This window comes from Bufo bufo, chromosome 4 (assembly GCF_905171765.1).
Source record: "Bufo bufo chromosome 4, aBufBuf1.1, whole genome shotgun sequence".
In the NCBI taxonomy this organism is placed as follows: domain Eukaryota; kingdom Metazoa; phylum Chordata; class Amphibia; order Anura; family Bufonidae; genus Bufo; species Bufo bufo.
In genome coordinates this window covers 610,306,776-610,332,724 of record NC_053392.1, presented here as the reverse complement: position 1 = coordinate 610,332,724, position 25,949 = coordinate 610,306,776, and the positions used below count along the sequence as shown (strand labels likewise).

General features: G+C 45.4%; 1 protein-coding gene across 1 annotated transcript in view; it reads right to left on the bottom strand.

Annotated features, from left to right (window-relative positions):
* PCARE (photoreceptor cilium actin regulator) overlaps nucleotides 1–25,003 on the bottom strand; it is a 37,027-nt gene extending 12,024 nt beyond the window's left edge. The window contains exon 1 of the mRNA XM_040430233.1: nucleotides 21,042–25,003. Coding sequence (XP_040286167.1) covers nucleotides 21,042–25,003 — 3,962 coding nt within the window. The remainder of the gene's footprint in view (nucleotides 1–21,041) is intronic.
* Nucleotides 25,004–25,949: the final 946 nt, after the last annotated feature.

Below are 25,949 nucleotides of genomic sequence, written 5' to 3'. Positions count from 1 at the left end.
CTCTGAAGGAGAGAGGTTCACCCACTGGAACCTGGAAGCCTTGTCATAGGTTCAGGGTGGGTAGAAGACGGCGAGACCCCAAAGAAGCTGCAGAGGTTCGTGGGGTCGGCAGTGCTTACGGTGTCAATTGGAGTTCTTGGAGCCCTCAGGAAGCACTAGGAGCATCCATCAACGGAGGTACCCAGTCGGGGTGCCAGGAGATCTGTTACAGGAGGTTTTTGTTAATGCGGTGTTCTCGGATGCAGAATTAAAGGAGCTGATGAAACCCTTGTGTCTTCTGAATAGTACCTAAAGCGGAAATTGCAAACACCTTGGGTAGATTGCAAGTGGATTAAAAAATAGATAGGAATATGATTCTGTTGAACTGAGTACTGAGAGGGGGAGGGGGGAAGGCTAAGGGTTTACATGTTGTTGTGCTACTATACTTGGTCACATACGATGGACTGAATGTTCAACCTAAATGAGGACTTTATTTAAATCTTGACTGTCTTCACTAATTATCAGGAGGGAAGTTCTGAGACTTCTTCCACATACATAACCTGCATTGATAAGATGCTGAAGAACCACATTCTTATGTAGATGACCTATTGTATCTGGTCTTGTTCTAGTGTTCGTTGTATTAAAAAGATTTAAAAACTCCAATAAAGATTATATTATTAAAAAAAAAAAAAAGTTTGCTAACATGCTGTGAATCCTTGCTATGGATATCTGTCTAAGGTCAGTGTGTTGGTTTTCTCTCTTGGTGTCTATTCACACCTGTATGGCCACCTAAAGGGCATCTGTCAGCAACTTTGTCCCTATGACACCGGCTGACCTGTTACATGTGCGCATGGCAGATGAAGACATCTGTGTTGGTCCCATGTTCATATATGTCCGCATTGCTGAGAAAAAGGATGTTTTAATATATGCAAATGAGCTTCTAGGAGCAACAGGGGCGTTGCCATTACACCTAGAGGCTCTGCTCTCTCTGCAACTGCCGCACCCTGCCGGGCCAGTCAGGGTAAACGTCATCACACCTTCCCCGGTCAATCAAAGTGCAGAGGACGCGGCAGTTGCAGAGAGAGCAGTGCCTCTGATTAACCCCAAATAAAGTGCAGCTGCTCTAGTTGGTCTTTCCTGAAATTTTCTTAGTTGCATCGAACAGTAAAAGCCGTGGTCCACAGAGAGCTTCCAAAGCATCAGAGGGATCTCATTGTTAGAAGGTATCAGTCAGGAGAAGGGGACAAAATAATTTCCAAGGCATTAGATATACCATGGAACACAGTGAAGACCGTCATCATCATCAAGTGGGGCACAACAGTGACATTACCAAGAACTGGACGTTCCTCCAAAACTGATGAAAAGACGAGAAGAAAACTGGTCTGGGAGGTGACCAAGAGGCCTACAGCAACATTAAAGGAGCTGCAGGAATATCTGGCAAGTCCTGGCTGTGTGGTACATGTGACAACAATCTCCCGTGTTCTTCATATGTCTGGGCTATGGGGTAGAGTGGCAAGACGAAAGCCTTTTCTTACCAACAAAAACATCCAAGCCAGGCTACATTTTGCAAAAACACATCTGAAGTCTCCCAAAAGCATCTGGGAAAAGGTGTTATGGTCTGATGAAACCAATCACAGAAAAAAGGAAATAATGCACTTAGTAAAGTAGATGCAAGCATTATATATAGACCAAGCCCTCAATCTGATGTGATAAAATCGGAGACACTTAGCCAATATATTTTGATCAAAACACATCTGTGCCCGCCTACCAAGCGCCAAGGTGGTCCAGGTCAGGCGGGTCCTACGCTAAACCTACCTAAGCCGTTGGGCTTCTATGTTCAGGAGCAAGGACTCCGCACATATGGTGTGCTGCTCCTGGTCACCTCCATGTGCATCAAGCAGCCAATGGGAGGAGGAGCAAGCACACCCATATGTACCACCTAATCAAGGCGCTCTATTAGATAGGAAGGGCAAAAGTGCAGAGGAATGCTACTCCCAAGATAAAACAGGAGCACATTCACACTTGAAGGTGCCACTCCCTCAAGCATATACTACATAGACAAAAAAATTCCAGAGAAAAAAAAGATAAAAACATCTTGCACGATATGATAAATAAATATGCAGATGAAAGCTTTCATCCGCATATTTATTTATCATATCGTGCAGGATGTTTTTTGCCCTTCTTTTTTTGTCTGATGAAACCTATCATATCGTGCAGGATGTTTTTATCTTTGTTTTTTCCGGGAATTTTATGTCTGATGAAACCAAGGTTGACGTTTTTGGCCATAATTCCAAAATATATGTTTGGCACAAAAACACCTGTCACGGCTAAAGATGGGGGAAATCCTCAGCCGTGTGCAGCCCGGTGATGTTATGGCTGCTTGGCCATGAAGACAGGATTAGGGAGCAGGTGACCTCCTAAGGCATCCCTAACCTGACCCTAGCTCCTAGTTACATGGGCCAACCTTGATGGTAGGAGGGCCCATGCTCCGGAACCTAAAAGTCCCTGCTGGCCCTCAAGATGACCCTCACCTAGGAGCTGAGTAAGACAAGCCCACTCCTCCTAGACACGGAGGAGCAGGAGTCTCAACGGCCAAGCTGCAGGAAAAGGGGAGACATAAACAGCTCTATGGATATGGCAGGTGAACAAGGAGTTCCACCTACCTGCCACAGCCTTGCTGACTGGATCCCTGTGATAGCAGGGTGCAGATCACAAGCGCATCCCTACACAGGGACCCAGATCCATAGCTGCACAAAATCACATATAAAGCATCACACGGACATCACACATAACTGGAAATAACTAAAGCACAATATGGTTATGACATTAAGGTTTATGACCACAGGGGTGGCTCTTACTGGCAGGTAACAAATACATGAGGCTGCTCTCAGCTAAGCATGGCTGAAGCAACCTGCAGGCCTACAAAAGCAATGAGGCTTTATAGGCCAAGAAGCCACACCCCACAGTCGGACACACCCAGTGATCACACACACTAGGAAGGGGATTAACCCTTCCAACACCAGGGAAGGGAAAACACCACTTAAAGGGGACGTGCACAGAATAACATAAAACACAGTGCACACATCCACACATCACACACAAAACCGCATGCGCAGCGTAGCGAGCTGCATGGCACAGCTCAGCCTGCTACGCTGCCACATACATACTGTTGCCAGCGGCAACCACAGGTGAGGCCAATACCACAGCCCTCACCTGTGATTGAACACCAATGAAAACCGCTGACAACCGCATGCGGTTCAGGAGTCACGGTCATAGCCATGGCCGTGACACTCCCACCCCTCAAAGCCCCCCCACCAAAAAAAGACACGTGAGGGACTCAGACAAGGGGATAGGAGAAGGGGACGTCCACTCTCAGTGCCGGTTCTAAAAAGGGGTCGCTGTCAGCTGCATCCTCTCCCGGCTCACACTAGCCAGTCCGACGAGGACTGCAGCCCGCACCAGCAACAAAGAGAAAAGAACCACTGAGAGATGGACGAGGGGACTCTCCACTCACGTCCCCACTCCAGTCACTGCCAGCAGACACTCCTAACCAGCACGCAGCCAGACCACTTACGGAGTGCTGCCAGCAGACGACCAGAGATGGGAACATGGAGAGGGACGAGGGATCCCCAACACGGACACGGAAGGTAAGGTGGCGGGGAATAAGCCACCAACCGTGCCGTTAACGGATAACCCCCAGGAACGCTCTCCCTCCGGAGAACGCGCATGCAGGCCACATTGATATGGCACTGCATGCTGCACCCTCTTTCGAAGGTGTGCAACTCGCACACCAAACAAACACCCTAGTGCTATAAAATCAGGGGGACGCCAAACGAGGCAACGGTGAAGGGAAGGCGGGGAAACGCCACTCACCGCGCCGTCAGAGGCGAAACCGCCAGAACGCTCTCCCTCCGAAGAGCGCGCATGTAACCCTTCCGCAGAGGGCGGTACATGCTACCCCCTCTTTCGAGGGATGCATACTCCCACCCCTCAAAGCCCCTCCCAACAACAAAAGGGGAAAGTTGGTGAGGCATAAGAAACAATGGGAGGGGGGGAGGGGAAAGACAAACAACAAGGGGACACCAACACGGACAACGGTGAGCTGGGAATGCCACTCACCGCGCCGTAAATGGTGAAAGCCCCATAACGCTCTCCCTCCGGAGAACGCGCATGCACCCCATCCGTAGACAGCAGTGCATGCTTTACCCTCTTTCGAGGGAGCGCCACGTAAGAAGCGACTGTGGTCATACTGTCACGGCTGAGGATGGGGGAAATCCTCAGCCGTGTGGAGCCCGGTGATGTTACGGCTGCTTGGCCATGAAGACAGGATTAGGGAGCAGGTCACCTCCTAAACGCATCCCTAACCTGACCCTGGCTCCTAGCTACATGAGCCAACCTTGATGGTAGGAGGGCCCATGCTCCGGAACCTAAAAGTCCCTGCTGGCCCTCAAGATGACCCTCACCTAGGAGCTGAGTAAGACAAGCCCACTCCTCCTAGACACGGAGGAGCAGGAGTCTCAACGGCCAAGCTGCAGGAAAAGGGGAGACATAAACAGCTCTATGGATATGGCAGGTGAACAAGGAGTTCCACCTACCTGCCACAGCCTTGCTGACTGGATCCCTGTGATAGCAGGGTGCAGATCACAAGCGCATCCCTACACAGGGACCCAGATCCATAGCTGCACAAAATCACATATAAAGCATCACACGGACATCACACATAACTGGAAATAACTAAAGCACAATATGGTTATGACATTAAGGTTTATGACCACAGGGGTGGCTCTTACTGGCAGGTAACAAATACATGAGGCTGCTCTCAGCTAAGCATGGCTGAAGCAACCTGCAGGCCTACAAAAGCAATGAGGCTTTATAGGCCAAGAAGCCACACCCCACAGTCGGACACACCCAGTGATCACACACACTAGGAAGGGGATTAACCCTTCCAACACCAGGGAAGGGAAAACACCACTTAAAGGGGACGTGCACAGAATAACATAAAACACAGTGCACACATCCACACATCACACACAAAACCGCATGCGCAGCGTAGCGAGCTGCATGGCACAGCTCAGCCTGCTACGCTGCCACATACATACTGTTGCCAGCGGCAACCACAGGTGAGGCCAATACCACAGCCCTCACCTGTGATTGAACACCAATGAAAACCGCTGACAACCGCATGCGGTTCAGGAGTCACGGTCATAGCCATGGCCGTGACAACACCACTGCAAATCACCAAAAGAACACCATCCCCACAGTGAAGCATGGTGGTGGCAGCATCATGCCAAGGGGCTGTTGTTCTTCAGCTGGAACTGGGGCCTTAGTTAAGCTAGAGGGAATTATGAACAGGTCCAAATACCAGTCAATATTGGCACAAAACCTTCAGGCTTCTGCTAGAAAGCTGAACATGAAGAGGAACTTCATCTTTCAGCATGACAACGACCCAAAGCATACAGTACAGACCAAAAGTTTGGACACACCTTCTCATTCAAAGAGTTTTCTTTATTTTCATGACTATGAAGGCATCAAAACTATGAATTAACACATGTGGAATTATATACATAACAAACAAGTGTGAAACAACTGAAAATATGTCATATTCTAGGTTCTTCAAAGTAGCCACCTTTTGCTTTGATTACTGCTTTGCACACTCTTGGCATTCTCTTGATGAGCTTCAAAAGGTAGTCCCCTGAAATGGTCTTCCAACAGTCTTGAAGGAGTTCCCAGAGATGCTTAGCACTTGTTGGCCCTTTTGCCTTCACTCTGCGGTCCAGCTCACCCCAAACCATCTCGATTGGGTTCAGGTCCGGCGACTGTGGAGGCCAGGTCATCTGGCGCAGCACCCCATCACTCTCCTTCATGGTCAAATCGCCCTTACTTTCAAAGTTTTCCCAATTTTTCGGCTGACTGACTGACCTTCATTTCTTAAAGTAATGATGGCCACTCGTTTTTCTTTACTTAGCTGCTTTTTTCTTGCCATAATACAAATTCTAACAGTCTATTCAGTAGGACTATCAGCTGTGTATCCACCTGACTTCTCCTCAATGCAACTGGTGGTCCCAACCCCATTTATAAGGCAAGAAATCCCACTTATTAAACCTGACAGGGCACACCTGTGAAGTGAAAACCATTTCAGGGGACTACCTCTTGAAGCTCATCAAGAGAATGCCAAGAGTGTGCAAAGCAGTAATCAAAGCAAAAGGTGGCTACTTTGAAGAACCTAGAATATGACATATTTTCAGTTGTTTCACACTTGTTTGCTATGTATATAATTCCACATGTGTTAATTCATGGTTTTGATGCCTTCAGTGTGAATCTACAATTTTCATGTTCATGAAAATAAAAAAAACTCTTTGAATGAGAAGGTGTGTCCAAACTTTTGGTCTGTACTGTATATTAAAACATAATTTTTCTCAGCAATGCAGGTACATATGAACATGGGACCAACACAGATGCCTTCAGCTGCCAAGCGCACATGTAACAGGTTAGCCAGTGTCATAGGTACAAAACTGCTGACAGATGCCCTTTAAGTGCTAAACCTATGGTAATACAGCGGGACTCTTTCTCACATGTGGGTATCTGGACCATCACATATGATGTACCTTATTTTTTGCCCCATAAGACGCACTTTTTTTTACCCCCTGCGTTTTATGGGGCGAATACTAATGAACGCTTCCATTATGGAAGAGCTCATTAGTACCGGAGGACCAGGAAGCGGTGAAGGCTCTGTACTCACCGCTTCCTGGTCCTCGGCTGTCGGCTGTGCAGTGGTGGCTGCGCACAGCGTGAGGGCGCTCTGTGACCTCACGCTGCCAGTTCACAGCACAGCCGTCAGCAGGAGGAAGAATATTGCGATGTAGGTGAGGAGCGGCGGCGTCCAGGAGCATGAGAGGTAAGTGTTTTTTTATTTTATAAAACATAAGGCTGCTGGGGGCTGATCTGAGGCAATGGGGGTGTTGAGAGGCATAATGGCTGATATGGGGGCTGATAAGAGGCATGGAGGCGGATGAGAGGCATGGGGCAGCTGAGGTCTGATTGGGGATCATTTACATTGGCGTCTGAGCTAAGGTCTGATTGGGGGTCTGATCTGAGGTCTTATTAACATTGGGGGTCTGATTGGGGCTGTCAGCTGAGGTCTGATTAACATTGGGGGTCTGATTAGGGTGTAATGAAAAATATTTTTCTCTTATTGTCCTCCTCTAAAACCTACGGGCGTCTTATGGCCTGGTGCGTCTTACAGGGCGAAAAATACGGTAAATGAACAGCATTTATTGTCTTAATAAAAATGTATCTATTTAAAGTCCATGCAGACATGTACCATTGAACTAAGGTCATTCATTTAACCTCCTCCTCTGCCCTTGTCCTCCAATCCTCTGATTGACTTTGGGAGAAATTAGCAGGGCCGTAAAGTAGTCGCTCACTTTTACAAGGCAGTCACCGAGCGACATAAACTTTGTCATTGCCCAATGCTTTGATTCACAAACCTACTAAAACTGCGTCGGCAAAATCAGGATGCAAATAAGAGGATCTGCATATTAAAGAAACAAAGGCGGAAAGGGCAATTTATCAAAAATACAGGAGGCCCTTAAAATCAGCTCCCAGCGCTGAGGCGCGGCGTGACCAATGATGCCATATGAATAATTGTGAGTATTAAACCCGCTCCTCAATAAACGGATCACCAAAATTCATTCACAAGAACTTTCCCTTTTCATATGACTGAAAATAATTATCTCCTGGTCGGCCATTAATAACCCCGACTTTTTGTCATGACATCGCTTTACTTAATTATAGCACTCTGGTAGATGGGATGAAGTAATGGGGGGGGGGGGGGGGGGGGGGGGGAGGGTAAAAGGATTAGCAGAGGGCAATGCTACAACTTCCCTTACCAGTCATTGATCGTCTTGTTATTGGCACACTAAGGGTGCATTCACATGGCCGTAGTTCTGAATCCGCATCTGTTCCACAATTTTGCTGAACGGGTGCTGACCCATTCATTTCAATGAAGATAGAGCATGTCCTATTCTTGTCTGTAATTGAGGACAAGAGTAGACGTTTCTATCATAGGGCCGACCATGTGCATTCCACAAAACACATACGGTCTTTGAAAGTAGCCTAAGGGCCCATTCACACAGCCGTATGAACGGGTCCGCACCCGTTCCGCAAAATTGTAGAATGGGTGCGGGGGGACACAAATAGACAATTAGTGCGCAGAATTGTCCTTATCCGCTACGCAAGCCTTCCGGGTCATAGTGGAAAAACCTAAACCTTGTCAGAAGAGTATCCTGCAAATAATAAAGCAAATGTGTTTGCCCACCACAAGGGAGATCGCCCTTAAAGGATAGCTCATAGTTACCAGATATATCAGCATACTTAGTACCAGAGTGCTATAGAGTGGACTTGGGATTACCACCAGGATCCTTGCCTGTAAAGTGTCTACTTTAAAAGGGACAACTCCTTCATTGACAACTGCCAGTACCTAATAATAGGATTACAATTGAACTTATTATTACTTATGCTATACAAAAAGCTTTCCATTGATGAACTGTACCAACTGTCCAGAGACTATTGATTTTCAGTAAATGTTAAACTGGTTTACAACAAACGACTCCTCAGTCTTACTACTGCTACTCTCAACATTTGCACCTAGCGGTGCTGGCGTCACCCCAACCAACATCTGGCTAATGTTCCCTGCAACGGAGAGTGCCCTGGAAGATTTTGCCCTTCCTCATCACTGCATGCCGGCCCAGGGAGGCATCTGCTAACCGTGAGTACAAACAACTACTGCCCCCATCGGCCCACCGTGAGCCTCAAGTGTTTTCCCCTGCTTGTCCCGGTCACTGCACACTGACCGTGTATGGTGGCACATGGAGACCCTCCAGGTCGTGTTAGGCTACTTTCACATCTGCGTTTTTGCTGTCCGGTTTTGAGATTCGGCATGGGATCTCAAAACCACAGCAAAACGCTTCCATTATAATACAACCGGCTTCATCTGTCCGATCAAAAATGAAGAAACCGGATTCAGCACTAAAACCATTGTAAGTCAATGGGCTCCGGCACCATTGACTTACATGGCTTTTAGTGCCGGATCCGGCAGGCAGTGGTTTTCTGTCCAGCACGGGAACGCAACAAACTGGAACGGAATCCATTCTGGTGCACTCCGTTCCAGTTTGTTCAGTTTTGTCCCCATTGACAATGAATGAGGACAATACTGAAGCATTGGGCTTCAGTTTTGAGACCCTGTCCCGGATCTCAGAACTGGGCAGCAGATGTGATAGTGGCTTTACACACTTGATAGTGGAGGGGAGGGATAAGTGCTGCCATAAACTCCACCCCACCTCTGCCCCTGACTACTTGCACAGCCTGTCCTAACCGTCGGCCTACAACTTGGCGGCAGTCCCTCGCTTAGATACATGCAGGGGCCTAAGAAGATAAGAGGAATACCATAACAGAGTCAGGCAAGCCAAAGTCAAAGCCAGGAGGTAACGCAGGTACACAGGGAGCAATACAATAACGAGGTCAAAACACAATCCGGAGTCAGAAGCCAAGAGGTCACGTCAAATGTGGCTGTCATGGCCCATGAACAGGTAGGAACAAGAGTTAGGGACCACTCATGAGACAACCTTGACGCGGTGAGTGGCTTACTATGCTTTGGCCAAAATATAAACCAATGTCTCATCCAGCATGGAGGGCAGAGTGCTGGATGTGGTGTGCGATCACATTTGCATTTTCCGTTTGTATATGTATTTCGCCATAGCGATCTGCACCTACAGCCAGGTTGTGCTGACCCAACCCCTTATTTTTTTCTTTGTAGTATATATTGGAGGCGTGGCGATCTCCTTGGAGTCATTGCACACCTGACCAGTTAATCTGTCCTTGAGGCTGGTTTTAAAGTCAGTATAAAACTGAGTCTGCTTGTATAGAACCTACCATTAGCCATCTGGCTCCAGGAGAAGTATATGGTAGGTTCAGCATGCATGTTGGTACTTGCATCCCTGGATCCGATGAAAGCTGTAATGGCACCGGACGGGGTTACAAGCAAAGTGTACTTGGCTTGCATGCTGACCTGCATTCCCTGGATTTTATGTGGCTGTCATGGCCCATGAACAGGTAGGAACAAGAGTTAGGGACCACTCATGAGACAGCCTTGACGCGGTGAGTGGCTTACTATGCTTTGGCCAAAATATAAACCAATGTCTCATCCAGCATGGAGGGCAGAGTGCTGGATGTAGTGTGCGATCACATTTGCATTTTCCGTTTGTATATGTATTTCGCCATAGTGATCTGCACCTACAGGCAGGTTGTGCTGACCCAACCCCTTATTTTTTTCTTTGTAGTATATATTGGAGGCGTGGCGATCTCCTTGGAGTCATTGCACACCTGACCAGTTAATCTGTCCTTGAGGCTGGTTTTAAAGTCAGTAGAAAACTGAGTCTGCTTGTATAGAACCTACCATTAGCCATCTGGCTCCAGGAGAAGTATATGGTGGGTTCAGCATGCATGTTGGTACTTGCATCCCTGGATCCGATGAAAGCTGTAATGGCACCGGACGGCGTTACAAGCAAAGTGTACTTGGCTTGCATGCTGACCTGCATTCCCTGGATTTTATGTGGCTGTCATGGCCCATGAACAGGTAGGAACAAGAGTTAGGGACCACTCATGAGACAACCTTGACGCGGTGAGTGGCTTACTATGCTTTGGCCAAAATATAAACCAATGTCTCATCCAGCATGGAGGGCAGAGTGCTGGATGTAGTGTGCGATCACATTTGCATTTTCCGTTTGTATAAGGATTACAATTGAACTTATTATTACTTATGCTATACAAAAAGCTTTCCATTGATGAACTGTACCAACTGTCCAGAGACTATTGATTTTCAGTAAATGTTAAACTGGTTTACAACAAACGACTCCTCAGTCTTACTACTGCTACTCTCAACATTTGCACCTAGCGGTGCTGGCGTCACCCCAACCAACATCTGGCTAATGTTCCCTGCAACGGAGAGTGCCCTGGAAGATTTTGCCCTTCCTCATCACTGCATGCCGGCCCAGGGAGGCATCTGCTAACCGTGAGTACAAACAACTACTGCCCCCATCGGCCCACCGTGAGCCTCAAGTGTTTTCCCCTGCTTGTCCCGGTCACTGCACACTGACCGTGTATGGTGGCACATGGAGACCCTCCAGGTCGTGTTAGGCTACTTTCACATCTGCGTTTTTGCTGTCCGGTTTTGAGATTCGGCATGGGATCTCAAAACCACAGCAAAACGCTTCCATTATAATACAACCGGCTTCATCTGTCCGATCAAAAATGAAGAAACCGGATTCAGCACTAAAACCATTGTAAGTCAATGGGCTCCGGCACCATTGACTTACATGGCTTTTAGTGCCGGATCCGGCAGGCAGTGGTTTTCTGTCCAGCACGGGAACGCAACAAACTTGAACGGAATCCATTCTGGTGCACTCCGTTCCAGTTTGTTCAGTTTTGTCCGCATTGACAATGAATGAGGACAATACTGAAGCATTGGGCTTCAGTTTTGAGACCCTGTCCCGGATCTCAGAACTGGGCAGCAGATGTGATAGTGGCTTTACACACTTGATAGTGGAGGGGAGGGATAAGTGCTGCCATAAACTCCACCCCACCTCTGCCCCTGACTACTTGCACAGCCTGTCCTAACCGTCGGCCTACAACTTGGCGGCAGTCCCTCGCTTAGATACATGCAGGGGCCTAAGAAGATAAGAGGAATACCATAACAGAGTCAGGCAAGCCAAAGTCAAAGCCAGGAGGTAACGCAGGTACACAGGGAGCAATACAATAACGAGGTCAAAACACAATCCGGAGTCAGAAGCCAAGAGGTCACGTCAAATCCAGGGAGGTCACAAGGTTGAAGTCAAAAACAGAGCTGAGGTCCAAGAACACAGAAATGCACAATAGTAAACTGCTGGTGAGGGTAGCAAGACCAATCACAGGCAACCTGTGGCCAGCAGGTTACCTGTTTAAATAGGTCCTCCTACTGGGTCATGTGACATGGCCAGCGTCACATGACCCATCTCCCGCAACTCAGAACAGCTGAGTGCCGACTTATCAATATCTGCACTCAGTTTCCCACATGCTCGTTGCCTAGGGGATGGAGGACGCCAGCCACGCCGAAGAAGCGCGTGCGGCCGGGTCCTCCCCGCCCTCTGGTTACTATGGAGATGAGGACGCCGGCCCCATCCTCTCTTCTCTTCACTAGCGGGATGCCAGCAGCGCTGCAGAGGGAAAGCGTGTCGCCGTCTCCCCGTTACAATACCCACCCTTCCACGAGGGGCCACCGGACCCATATTCACTGGAGACGGTTTTTCCGGGTGAGCTAAATGGAATCTCCTCACCAACCTTGTAGCATGCATTTTACTCGCTGGTACCCAAGATCTTTCCTCGGTACCAAAACCCTTCCAGTGAACTAAATATTGCAAAGAATTACGAACCTTTCTCACATCAATAATCCTAGAAACCTCGAATTCTAGTTGACCGGCAACCTCCACTGGCAGCGGAGGTTCCTGTGCAGGAGATACAGGAGACACATACTTCTTGAGTAAGGCTTTGTGAAAAACATTATGGATGCGAAAGTAGTCAGGTAACCGTAACTTAAAAAACACTGGATTAATGATATCAATGATTTTATAAGGACTAATAAATCGAGGTGCAAATTTACCCGAAGGTACTTTCAGAGATAAATTCCTGGTAGATAACAACACCTTATTTTCTAACCCAAAATCTACCCCTCGAGAGCGCCTCTTGTCAGCATTAATTCTTTTGAACCTCCTGGGCTTTTTTTTAGGTTCGACTGAACCTGGGCCCAGACTGTGCACAGTTCCTTACTCACTAGATCGGCTTCTGGAATCTGAGAGGAAGACGTCAAAAATGAGTTAAAAAGCGGATGAAACCCAAGATTACAAAAGAAAGGAGACATACCAGTAGACAAGTTCACTTGACTATTAATGGAGAATTCAGCCAAGGACAAATGTTTCATCCAAAGATATTGGTTGTCGGAGACGTAACACCTCAAATACTGTTCAAGAGACTGATTAAGACGTTCAGTTTGACCGTTGGTTTCCGGGTGAAAGGCCGAAGAAAAAGACAGAGCGATATTAAATTTATGACAAAAGGCCCTCCAAAACTTTGAGACGAATTGAACGCCTCTGTCCGAAAATACATTCTCCGGAATTCCATATAAACATATTACATGATCCACAAACAGGAAAGCTAGAGTCTTAGCATTAGGTAATTTTGCCAGAGAAACAAAGTTAACCATTTTGCTAAATCTGTCAATGATTACCCACACAACTGATTTACCCTCCGGAACCGGTATGTCGGTGACAAAATCCAATCTAAATATGAGACCACGGTCTACTAGGGATGGGCAGCGGTCGTAACTCACCCATCGGACGGGACCTAGGAGTCTTGGATCTGGCACAAACTTCACGGGAGGATACATATGACTGGATATCTCTAGACAAAGAGGGCCACCAGTAAAACCTGGACATTAGTTCCTTGGTGACATTAATACCTGGATGCCCACTAAAAACAGAATTGTGGCTCTCACCTAGCAGCCAGAGACGCGAATGACCAGGGACAAACAACTTATTTTTAGGGAATTGTACTGGAGCCAAGTGTTGTCCCGCAGTGATCTCGGTCGTCAAATCGGAGGAGACTGACAATGATACCTGCCGGCAAAATAGTTTCTGGTGGAGTATCAGGAGACTGAAAGGCACAAAAACTCCGGGATAGGGCATCAGCTTTAACATTTTTACTTCCTTGCATAAAAGTAAAGCAAAAATTAAAACGTGTAAAGAATAATGCCCACCTAGCCTGTCTGGGATTCAAATGTTTAGCAGATTCCAAAAACATTAAATTCTTATGATTAGTAATTACTGTAACCTGATGTTTAGCACCCTCTAAAAAATGGCGCCATTCCTCAAAAGCCCATTTAATAGCAAGTAATTAACAATGTCATGAATTCTCTCGGTAGAAGAGAATTTACGAGAAAAGAACGCGCAAGGTCTCAAGTTAGTAAGAGCTGATGACCCCTGGGAGAGTACTGCCCCAACTCCATCCTTGGAAGCATCAACCTCCACCACAAAAGGCCACTCTTGGTCAGGTTGAATTAATACTGGGGCGTTAACGAAACACCTCTTGAGTGTTTCAAAAGCCTTTATGGCCTCTGGTAACCAATTCACTAGATCAGCTCCATTCTTAGTTAGGTCCGTAAGAGGCTTGGCAATAATAGAAAAGTTCTTAATAAATTTACGGTAATAATTTGCATAACCCAAAACGCTTTAAGAGAGGAAGGTCTCACCCACTACAAAATGGCCTGTACCTTCCCTGGATCCATCTTGAAGGATTTGGGTGTGAGAATACTGTATATCCTAAAAACGAAATTTCCTGTACTCCAAAAACACACTTCTCACCCTTCACGAATAATCGGTTCTCCCAAAGAACCTCCAGTACATGTCTATTGTGATCTACGTGAAAATCCCAGTCAGGCGAATAAATCAGGATGTCATCTAAATAAACAATTACGAATTTTCTAATAAATTATCTTAAGATGTCATTGACAAAATTTGGAAAACCGCGGAGCATTACTCATCACCAAATATTCATAATGACCCGCAGGGGGATTAAAGGCCGTTTTCCACTCATCCCCCTCCTTAATTCGGATAAGATTATAGGCCCCCCTGAGATCAAGTTTAGTGAGCTCCAAGAATTTGGTTAAACAGGTCTGGAATCAACGGCAACGAGTACTGATTCTTAATAGTAATCTTATTCAACTCTCTATAATCAATACACGGTCTCAATACACCGTCCTGTCCTTCTTAGCAACAAAGAAAAACCCCACCCCCATAGGAGACATTGAGGTTCTAATATGTCCTTTTTGTAGACTCTCCTTCAAGTAGTCCCTCATAGACTTCCTTTCCGGACCTGACAAATTATAAATACGACCCCTAGGGTACTTAGATCCCGGAACAAGGTTGATGGCACAGTCATAAGGTCTATGAGGTTGAAGAAAATCAGCCTCGGACATAGAAAAAACATCAGTAAAGTCACTAATGTAAGTGGGAAGAGAGTTTGACTCTGCAGAGACTCCAGCCTAAATAACAGGTAGACAACATGAATCACATTTCACTCCCCACTTTTCTAATTCACCCATGGACCAGTTGATGACTGGATTATGAACCTGGAGCCAAGGTATACCCAGAACTACCTCCACGGGTAAATTTTTTGGAATCAAAAGAGAAGTACACTCCATATGAAAGACCCCCACAGTCAAGGTTAATTCCGGAGTACAATATTCTACTGTCCCGCCCACTAATGGCGTGGAATCGATAGCAATGATATGAATAGGGTTAGCAAGGGACAACATGGGCACACCAGGGGAAATAGCAAAGTTATGGTCAATAAAATTAGCGGCAGACCCAGAATCAACAAATGCCCTTCCAGAGCCCTTACTGGAGCCAAAAGAAACAACCACCGGCAAAAACACTTTCTATTTAACAACCTTGGGAAATACCTTATTCTTCTGGGCGTCAGGACGTAGAGATCTCCCAGAACGAGGAACTTTAGGACATTGTCGTAACCAGTGATACGATTCTCTGCAGTAGAAGCAGGAACCCTTTTGACGTCTAAGATCCCTCCTGGTCATTCCGAGCTGCATGAGCTCTTCTGGATGATTCTCCAATTGAACTCTTGAGGGTGAGGGGTCGGGTGTTACCACCACCAGTGGAGACGTCAGTTGTTCTCTTTGTCTTTTCTAAAGTGTTAGGGAGGGGGGTAACTGACCAACATATCTTTCAAGTCTTCTGAGAGCCCCAACCGAAACTGACATCTAAGCACTGGATCATTCCAACCAGAGGAAACGCACCATTTCCGGAATTTTGTGCAATATTCCTCCATGGGTCTGTCTCCCTGACCAAGAGACCTTAATTGACTCTCAGCTACGACCGACTTATCAGGTTCATCGTACAGTACACTTAAAGCCTGAAAAAATACTTCAACATTAGCTAGATAAGGGGAATCCATGGGGAGAGAGTAAGCCCATTCTTGCGGGTCTCCCTACAACAAAGAGATAACAATGCCTACCCTTTGTTGTTCAGAAACTGAAGAATGTGGACGTAAACAAAAATAAAGCTTGCAGCTTTCTTTAAATGTCAGGAAATACTTTTTATCCCCTGAAAAATGGTCGGGCAGTTTGACATAAGTTTCAAGATTTTGAGCGGAGGAAATTGCTACGGGTGGGGGTTGATGCAATTCCTGCTGCTGTAGCCTCTCTGCCAAATCCTGTACCATTTGAGCGAGACTATGTACTTGATCCGTAAGGACTCGCATAGGGTCCATGGTTTTAGGTAAGGCCTGTGATTCTGCCACGACAGAGGGGAGGATAAGTGCTGCCCTAAACTCCACCCCACCTCTGTACCTGCCTACTTGCAGGGCCCGTCCTAACCGACGGCTTACAACTTGGCGGCAGTCCCTCGCTTAGATACGTGCAGGGGCCTAAGAAGATAAGAGGAATACCATAACAGAGTCAGGCAAGCCAAAGTCAAAGCCAGGAGGTAACGTAGGTACACAGGGAGCAATACAATAACGAGGTCAAAACGCAATCCGGAGTCAGAAGCCAAGAGGTCACGTCAAGAGGTCACAAGGTCGAGATAAAAGGACGAGGTCCAAGAACACAGAAATGCACAATAGTAAACTGCTGGTGAGGGTAGCAAGACCAATCACAGACAACCTGTGGCCAGCAGGTTACCTGTTTAAATAGGTCTTCCTGATGGGTCATGTGACGTGGCCAGTGTCACATGACCTGTCCCCCCGCAACTCAGAACAGCTGAGCGCCGACTCATCAATATCTGCACTCAGTTCCCCATGTGCTCATTGCCTAGGGCAGTGATGGTGAACCTTTTAGAGACCGAGTGCCCAAACTGCAACCTAAACCCACTTATTTATCACAAAGTGCCAACATGGCAATTTAACCTGAATACCAATATAGTGTATCTTCCATGTACTTTATCATTTAGCTATAATAACTGCCTGTGCCGTTCATAGCGCGCCCTTCGCTGATGAATGGCAGGAAAAGTCTAAGGCTTATTGGTACACCATAGACTTTTTCCAGGATGCGGGTGCCCACAGAGAGGGCTCTGAGTGCCGCCTCTGGCACCCGTGCCATAGGTTCGCCATCACTGGCCTAGGGGATGGAGGACGCCAGCCACGCCGAAGAAGCGTGTGCGGCCGGGTCCTGCCCGCCCTCTGGTTGCTATGGAGATGAGGATGCCGGCCCCGTCCTCTCGACTCTTCACTGGCGGGATGCCAGCAGCACTGCAGAGGGGAAGCGCGTCGCCGGCTCCCCGTTACAGATAGTCTGTTCATGAGCAGCTGAATGTAAGGCACCATATTCTCCTCTTACTATTGTGCTTCTATAGGAGAATGCATCCAAAAAAAATACATGTCGTGGAGCATACCAGTTTATTTTAGCTCACAAACTTATATCAGTTAACCACGACTGTATGAAGTTGGAAGTATATAGAAGTACAGTATGGTTCATTCAGACCTCCCAAGTGTCCCTCTTTTGGAGAGACAGTCCCTCTTTTTGACCCATGTCTCTCTGTCCCTCTTTGCTCCACAAATGTCCCTCTTTTTGATCTGAGGTATAGATTTTCATTATTGCATTTACAATATTGATGCAGAAAGTATTTGTCGGTTCCTCTCTGTATTTTGGATCCCACCTTGTATATTATTGCATTGTTTGATACAATTAGAATTTCAGAACTTTCTATATTCAGATAGTTTTTGCACTATTTTGTAAGAGAAAACGATTAAAGTCTATAAATATGTAGAAAAAATGGATCTTTCACGCAATGAACCGTAAGAGTCCCCCTTTGAACGTCCAGAAAGTGTCCTCAGTGATGTCATATGTCTATGCGGAAAGAGGATACCAACTGGCTGAGGACCCAGAAATGGGGGGGGGGGGGGGGGGATTGGTTCGGGGATCAATGGGGAATGCACACAAAAAATGGAACGGACACAGACAAAAAACAAGTTTGTGTGCAAGAGCTCTTAGGGTAGGGTTTTTCCAGCAGGGCTTCAAGCAGGCTTGAATCTTCGAGATGGGAGGGGAAGGAGAGGCAGAGACCTGATGCTACAGATACTCCCTATGAGTCTTGTGCTGGGATGGAACTCATGGCTCAGGTCACAGATTGCAATTATGCCAGAGGAGTCATAATGCCCCCAGAACTTCATTTGACTTATATAATGCAGAAAGGTTCAATGCTGGTGTTATTTATTATTTTGTCTAACTGCAAAACCCCTTTAAGAGGACCTTTCATGTATTTTGTTTTTGTTTACTCAAGTACCTTTACTTGTGGGGTACCCTCCGCTGATGCTGCCATCATTGGTGTTTTTTCAAATACTCCTGGCATGCCCCGCTGTGCCCCCTGTAGTTTTTGTGCCCAGTATGTTAATACTAAGCATCGGTACAGGGAGGAGGCAACTTGACGTACTGTAGATTTCTTGAAAACGTTTTATTCGTTCTTCCAACGAGCTTTCTCAATTCTGAGTGACCGTACAAGAATTCTCTGGGAATAAATATGTAACTGAATCAACATCTGGTAATTATACCCAGCATGGGGTCAGAGGTCATTATACCCAGCATGGGGTCAAAGGGGTTGATTCCATTATCCTAATAAGTGATAAAGACTTCCCAGAAAACAGGTCACACCAGGAGGCCGATTGGTACAAACGAGGTGCGAAGGAGGCCATCTACGTAAAAATTGAGAACCCAAGCTTGAATAGAGGCGGGGGGGTTAGACATCTATTGTCTGCCACATACAATGCTGTCTTGACATCTTTTTCTGGGAAGTCTTTATCACCTACTGACTCCAATTAGGATAATGGAATCAACACCTTTGACCCCATGCTGGGTATAGTGACCTCTGACCCCATGCTGGGTATAATTACCAGATGTTGATTCAGTTACATATTTATTCCCAGAGAATTCTTGTACGGTCACTCAGAATTGAGAAAGCTCGTTGGAAGAACGAGTGAAACGTTTTCAAGAAATCTACAGTACGTCCAGTTGCCTTGATTTACTCTTTACAGATAAATGCTCAATTTACATAATGGACGTGAAAATTGCAGGGGGGCACAGCGGGGCATGCCAGGGGTATTTGAAAAAAAGAACAAAGATGACAGTATCAGCGAAGGGGTACTTAATTAAATTAAACAAAAAGGGTGGATGTTATGTAATGAAATTTTAAAAAGATAAGACACAGGCCCAGATTTACTAATCCTGAGTGTAAAGACCTGCACCGGATAAGTGCAGTGATAAATCTAGTGCAGGGACAGACACTTTTCTCTGACAATACCAGACAGATGTTTACGCCAGAATTGTGACTTTATTTGGGTGCAAAATGGTGCATGTTAGACCCGCCACTTTCCTGTGAAGCTCTATCCCCTTGTTAAGTAAGGAAAAAGGTGTAGAAACCCTAGCTGTGCCAAATTGCAAATTTTTTTGACAGATTTTTGGTGCAGACACATTAGTAAATCTAGGCAAGAGATTGGCCTCATACACGTAGCAGAGCTGTGCGCAGGAGGTAACCATGTGTCACTGCAGAAGCTCCGTTAGGTGCTATGCACCTCTATGGCTACCATATTATAAGTAGGGGAGAACAGTGAATGTGCGGCCAACAGTGTGCCAGAGGTCATAGCATTAAATGTGTTCTCAGGATTTGTGGAATTGACTTTTGTGACATGCCAATCTTTTTTGGGGGGGAAAAACCTCCTTATTCATTTTATAATCATGCATGAATTTCCTTTCTGCTGGAAAACTATGTAACTACTCAGATGAGTGCAACCTATTGTTCCAGGTTGTCAGCCATATTAGCTGGGGGAGGGGCTGTAATCTTCCTTAATGAGATTACTCACAGGAAGCCCAGAAAATCTGTTCTCTAACTAAAGGGGTATTCTGATCGCAAACAGAAATCCACAGAATAAGACATAATTCTCTAATAGTTGCATGTCCCACCCATATTTCTCCAAACCCTTCCCATCTCACCCTATCCCACTGGCCTCTGTAATTTGCTTCATGTAAAGGGGTATTTTCATGATCATACGGTTCCCACATCTAGAACGGGGGTGCCCCTTCCACTTTATCATTCATGTCCTGGTTTTAGCATCCAGGATGCAAGCGGTGGCCTGGATTACAGGAATAGCTGAGTACATTGTGCTACACTATTTCTGTAAACTCCATAGAAGTGAATAGGAGTTATGGAAGGAGCATGGCACATCAAGCCACACTGTCTCCACATTTTAAACTTCACAAAGACAATGTAGTTCACTGTGCGGCTCTGGTTCCATAACTCCCATTCACTTCTTTGGGAGTTATGGACAGTGGCGTAAATAGAGAAGTAAGGGCCCCATACCAAGGATTAAACCAGGCTCCCCACACAGGACAGAAGGGTTTCTGCCTCACCCCTTTTCAATGACCCTTGGCCATTTTTCCACTGCCTCATTTGCTAAAAGTTGTTCCTTCAGAGGGTAGAATCCTGACCAAGTTTTCACCTCCAGTAGAAGAGGAGATAATCCCAACTACAACTGGGCCCCCTCTTGCCCTGGGCCCCATGGTCTGCCGCTATGGTAGTTACGCCCCTGGTTATGGAAAGAGCACAGCACAGTGAGTACAGCTATGTCTGTAGAGTCCAGTGGGATGGGGGACTCTGCCCTAAAGGTGGACTCTTATGGCATTATTGTGGAGGAGTTTCCTCTTGGCCAGACGGGAAGTGCCATTGGTGCCTAGTGACGGTTCTCACTGGAGTCATATGCTAAGATGGTATAATTGCACATTCCAGACCTAGGACAATGATTTACAACCCCATGGGTTTCCGCATGAATTACCTTTAAGGCATTATCAATTAGTCTTGACATGCCATTAGAATGAAACACACTTTCCTGTCACAGGCAGTACAACATGAGCTATTACAGACAAATCACCCGCTGTAGAGTTCTGCCACAATATATATTTTAGTCTTATGTCCTACCTGGTTTGCTGAAGAGCCAAATCACTGACGGCGTTAGCAGAAATGGATGTTGGAAGACGTAGCTGAACTCTTGGTCTCCGGTCAGAATAAGACCTCCGGACAAAAGGTTGAGGGTTAGCTGCACTCATTGCAACTCTTCGTTGCTGGTCATTATATTGACGAATAGAGAAAGTGTGCCTCAGAACAGGAGTCTGAACTTGGTTCAAAACAGTTTCTGCCCTACTCGTGGCTGTTGGTGATGGAGGCTTGGCTTCAAATAATGAAGAAGACGATGGGCAAAATATTGACTGTGCATTACCAATCATTTTTGAAGAAGATTGTTGGTCCTCAGAACTGTGCCTTAACCCTGTATGGGATGGAGAAACTGGAGGAGATGGTGTAGAATAAGAAGGGGGGCTAGGCTCACAACGAGTTTGTGGAGGACTTGGTAGCCTCCGTTGACTTGGTGGGCTTTGTTGACTTAATATTTGAGGTGTACTTGGTAGCTTACGTTGGCTTGGTGGACTTGGTTGCTTTTGTATTTGAGGGGGACTTGGTTGCCTATATTGGCTTGGTGGACTCTGTTGTCTTCGAAGTTGAGGGGGACTTGGCTGTCTATGCTGATTTGTTGGACTCTGTTGTCTTCGTATCTGAGGTGGACTTGGTTGCCTATGTTGGCTTGGTGGACTCTGTTGTCTTCGAATTTGAGGGGGACTTGGCTGTCTATGCTGACTTGGTGGACTCTGTTGTCTTCGTATTTGAGGAGGACTTGGCTGTCTATGCTGACTTGGTGGACTCTGTTGTCTTCGTATTTGAGGTGGACTTGGTTGCCTATGTTGGCTTGGTGGACTCTGTTGCCTCCGTATTTGAGGGGGACTTGGAAGTCTACGTTGGCCTGGTGGGCTCTGTTGTTTTCCTACTTGAGGAGGACTTGATGGCTTTTGTTGGGATGGGGGATTAGGGAGCTTTCTTTGTGATGGGGGGCTAGCTAGTATCATCTCATTAGGAAAACTTGATTCTCTTGGAGTACTTGTGCTAGATGTTTTCAGGACTAGAGAAGAGGGTTGTTGTACATGGTAGTGAGTTTTTTGTATAGCCTTGATGGTTGGTGGACTTGCTAGTTTTCTATCAGTTGGTGGAGATGAAGCTGCAGGTCTTGTAGGAGAAAGTTTTCTTAAGATCTCATTTCTCTGTACTGTAGGGGAATATTGTTTTGGTTTAACCATGGATGCAACAGAACACAGCTCTCTGTTATGTTTGTCAGTTCTCACTACTTCAACATCACTTGGATTCTGTAAATGGATTATTTTATGTGACTGCTTATACAAGTTAGCAGCCTGTTCTATTTCATGCTTTTTCTGAAGGTCTGTACATAATTCCTTATGAATAGAAAGACGATCAGTTTGTAAAGAGCATTTTCTAAGTTCATTATTAACTAGATCTTCTTTCCTACATGCCCAGTCTTTGGACATGTAGATATCAGAAGTATTTTTGCTTGGTAACACATTCTTTATATTTATTGAGGCCTTCATTTTTTGAGACATGGGTGGCTTCATTGTGCAAGTAAAGCTGATGTCTTTTTCTTGATCATTAGCTGAGAGCAAGTTGAATGAATCATCCATAAGTATTTCAAGGGGAGGAGGTGGGAGGTTCTCAAAATCAAAATTTCCAGATTCATTTGCATCAGCTCTGGCCACATCATAAGGTTTTGAAGATAAATCAGTAGTAAGCATAGTTGTAGTAAATCCACTTGGAGCATTTTCTATTGTTTTGTCATCCAAAAGTTGTAATCCTCTATAACCTGGAATTGTTGGAGGAAGAACAGGAATTCCAAATTTTCTAACACATCTGAGGGGTCCCAGGGTTTTCACATTTGTGGTTTTTCTGGTGTCATCCCCTGGGCTAAATGTTTGGATAAGTTTCCGAACAGACTGCCGTGGAGATTCAATTATGCTGTCCAGTGTTCGCTCTTCCACAAGAAACTTTTCTTCTGCTTTGGCATCTTGCAGATATAGTGATGTTTCTAATGCTTTAGTTGTTGGGTTGCCATTTGCGACCCCTGCCATACTCATATCAGTCTTTCTTATGGCAACTCTTTCCTGACTAGGCAATATATTAAAACTTTTAGCAAGACAGGCCTTCAGTTTGTAGGTTGATAAATTATTACTAGATGTTATGTTACCAGAGTGCGAAAATGACTTCACTGGATTCTGCATTACGTCTGTGGTTTTTGTTGAGGAGTACAGTTGTTCCAACTTTTTGCTAAGCTCTTTCTGTGTCCTTTGAAGTTCTAGTAGTGTAGGATCCTCAGATTGACTTCTAAGTGATTCTGCAGATCGAGACCTTCTGTGACTAGAGGTTCTTCTGTTGCTCCCATCTGCACTCCTAGGCCTCACAAAATCAGAATTAATTTCTTCTCTAGTCCACACATTACTTATTGATTTGCCAGGAACAAACTTAATCTTTTCACTGATGGCTTCTTTCATTTTTAATGTCATCTCCTCATTCTCCGGGTTCTCCAACCATTTGGATGGATGTTTATAAGGACCCATACCTGCTGGAGAGGTCATAGGTCTCTGTGTTAAGGTGATTTGACTTGCTAAGCTTTTATTATCTTCACTTTCATCACAAGTCTCATCACTACTAGTTGATTCTTCTGATTCTGGATCAATATCTTCTCCCAAAGTGGCAGTGGTCCCTAGTGAGCTCATTGAAGGGCTGCTTGACATACACATTTGTTTTGAAACATGTGAATAGTTTTCCTGTGCCCCAGATGAATGTTTTTTTTCTTTTTGGGCAGATGTACACTTCTGATTTAGGTCAAACATCTTGTCTTTATTGGTTGACATTTTGCGTGTTCTTACAACTCCACTCGTCAAACTTACTTGACCTGATGAGTCAATACTAGACTTTCTTTCCATCTTCTCTGGGGATCTATATCCTCTCATAGATTCTGAATCACCGCCAATTCCACTATCTTCAGAATAAAGAGCTGTATCATTTGGATGGTGCTGTGTAGATCCTGTTGCAGAATCCTCCAAAGATTTGATCATCTTGAGGAGTCTCTCATCACAGTGCTCCTTATGTTTCAACTTTTCCTGAAATTTGCTAACAGCTGACTGGAATAAACTGTAGGTATCTTGCAAGGCACTGGTGGTCACAGAGGACACCGTACCATTTAAGGATTGCATTTTATTAATTGTATACTGCAACAACTGCTGCAGTAAATCTGGTTGTTCAGCAGGATCTCCTTTTCCAAAAGGCCAAGTGAGGTTGCTCCCTACAGCTTTTAAAAGTTTTTCTCCATCTTCGGCAATTTCTTCCAAGCATTGATTGATATCATCAAATCTCAGGGCCATGAAGCTAATCATTTGCTGCATGATAAGATGAGTCTGTGCTGCTTGATTTGCCATAGAAATGACAGCTTCATATTTTGAAAGATTAGGGTTCAGGAATGCATACGCATCTTGGTGAGCCTTAACAAGCTCTTCAGGGAAATCAACCTTTTTTTCTATATCAAGTAAAACTGCTTGGTTTGTTTTCGCACGTCGACTGTGTTTACCAAGCCGTTGGCTTTTTGACTTTCTATTTTTTCTTGGATTTCCATCTAGTTGCACTGTGCCGGTTATCTCTAGCTCTGAACCAGTCGAGCTATGTTTTCTTATAGTTCTCCTCTTTTGGTATGTTAAATTAACCATTCCTTCATCAGCAGTGTTGAGTTTGTCGTATTTTCCTTGATCATCGGAAAAAGATCCATTATGAGGTCCAGTAAAGCTACTGGGATCACTTTTCTCCAACTGGCAATCTCCTTTTTGCAATTCTTCTTTCTGCTTGATTTCTTCATTTTTGTTGTCCGATAGAGGGACTGTAATTCCATTATGTCCATTGTCAGGAGGAAGAAGTGCTTTGTTTTTCTTTAATGGGTTAGCTGCATTTTTTGCAAGGGTTTGAATGATCCCATTATGTGAAGGAGCACAGCCCATTGTGTGATTCTGTATGTATGAATTTAGCAAATAAGTAGAAAGTCCTTACGCTTTGGCTTGGTCCACGGGTCGGATGCTCCGAGATGACGCTCCATTGTCTCAGAGGTCAATGAAAATAAAAAGTCTTCTTCGAGTTCAAAATAGAGAGCAAATAGAAATGGAATGCGATTCTTAGCAGCTGCAAACCAACATAACAGCTTTGCTGGATACAGATAGATGTCTCTCAGTGTTTCTTCTCTCTCTCCATTGACAGATGTCAAGAGCAAATAGGATTTGGAGCTTACAGGATTAAACATACTTTATCCGTTCAGCAACAATCTTTCATTGGGAAAAACAACATGACAATAACATTATTCCTATGTCTGCCGTGAAGTTTCTACTGGGGAAATTTGCAACGTGAGAAATCACTTCAGACAATTTCTGAATTTCAAATGTAAATGGACTTTACCCTGAATAAAATTGACAGTGTCTTCTTGGGCAAAAGAGAAGAAATGGGGCAAAATTCCAATAAATGCAAGCAAACTATTCACTGGACAGCTCACCATTCAGTGGAAACGTTATTTACTTTGCAGCTCTACCTTTACAGCCACTGTTAAGTCAATATACATATTTGCAGAAATGTCTTCTTTCAAAAAAGTGAAAGGAACATTTCAGAAACTGGTATGAGCACGGGTCTGTGTGCTAATTGCTAGAGAGAAAGGTCTGCAATGCGCATTGGACAGGTGTCCCGTTTAGCTCCTGTTGGTCTCTCTCGAATTCACTTGGGAGAGATTCTGGCTCATTGGACAGTCACGGAAAGCGTATAAGCTATATGGACATGTTATTTATAGCATTGCTTATTTCAGAGGAAACTAAAGTAAAATTCCCACAGTGGTGGTCAGTGGCCAAGATAGCAGATCCGGTAGTCATATAGTGAAGTATAAAAAGTTTTGCGTCATTTAACACC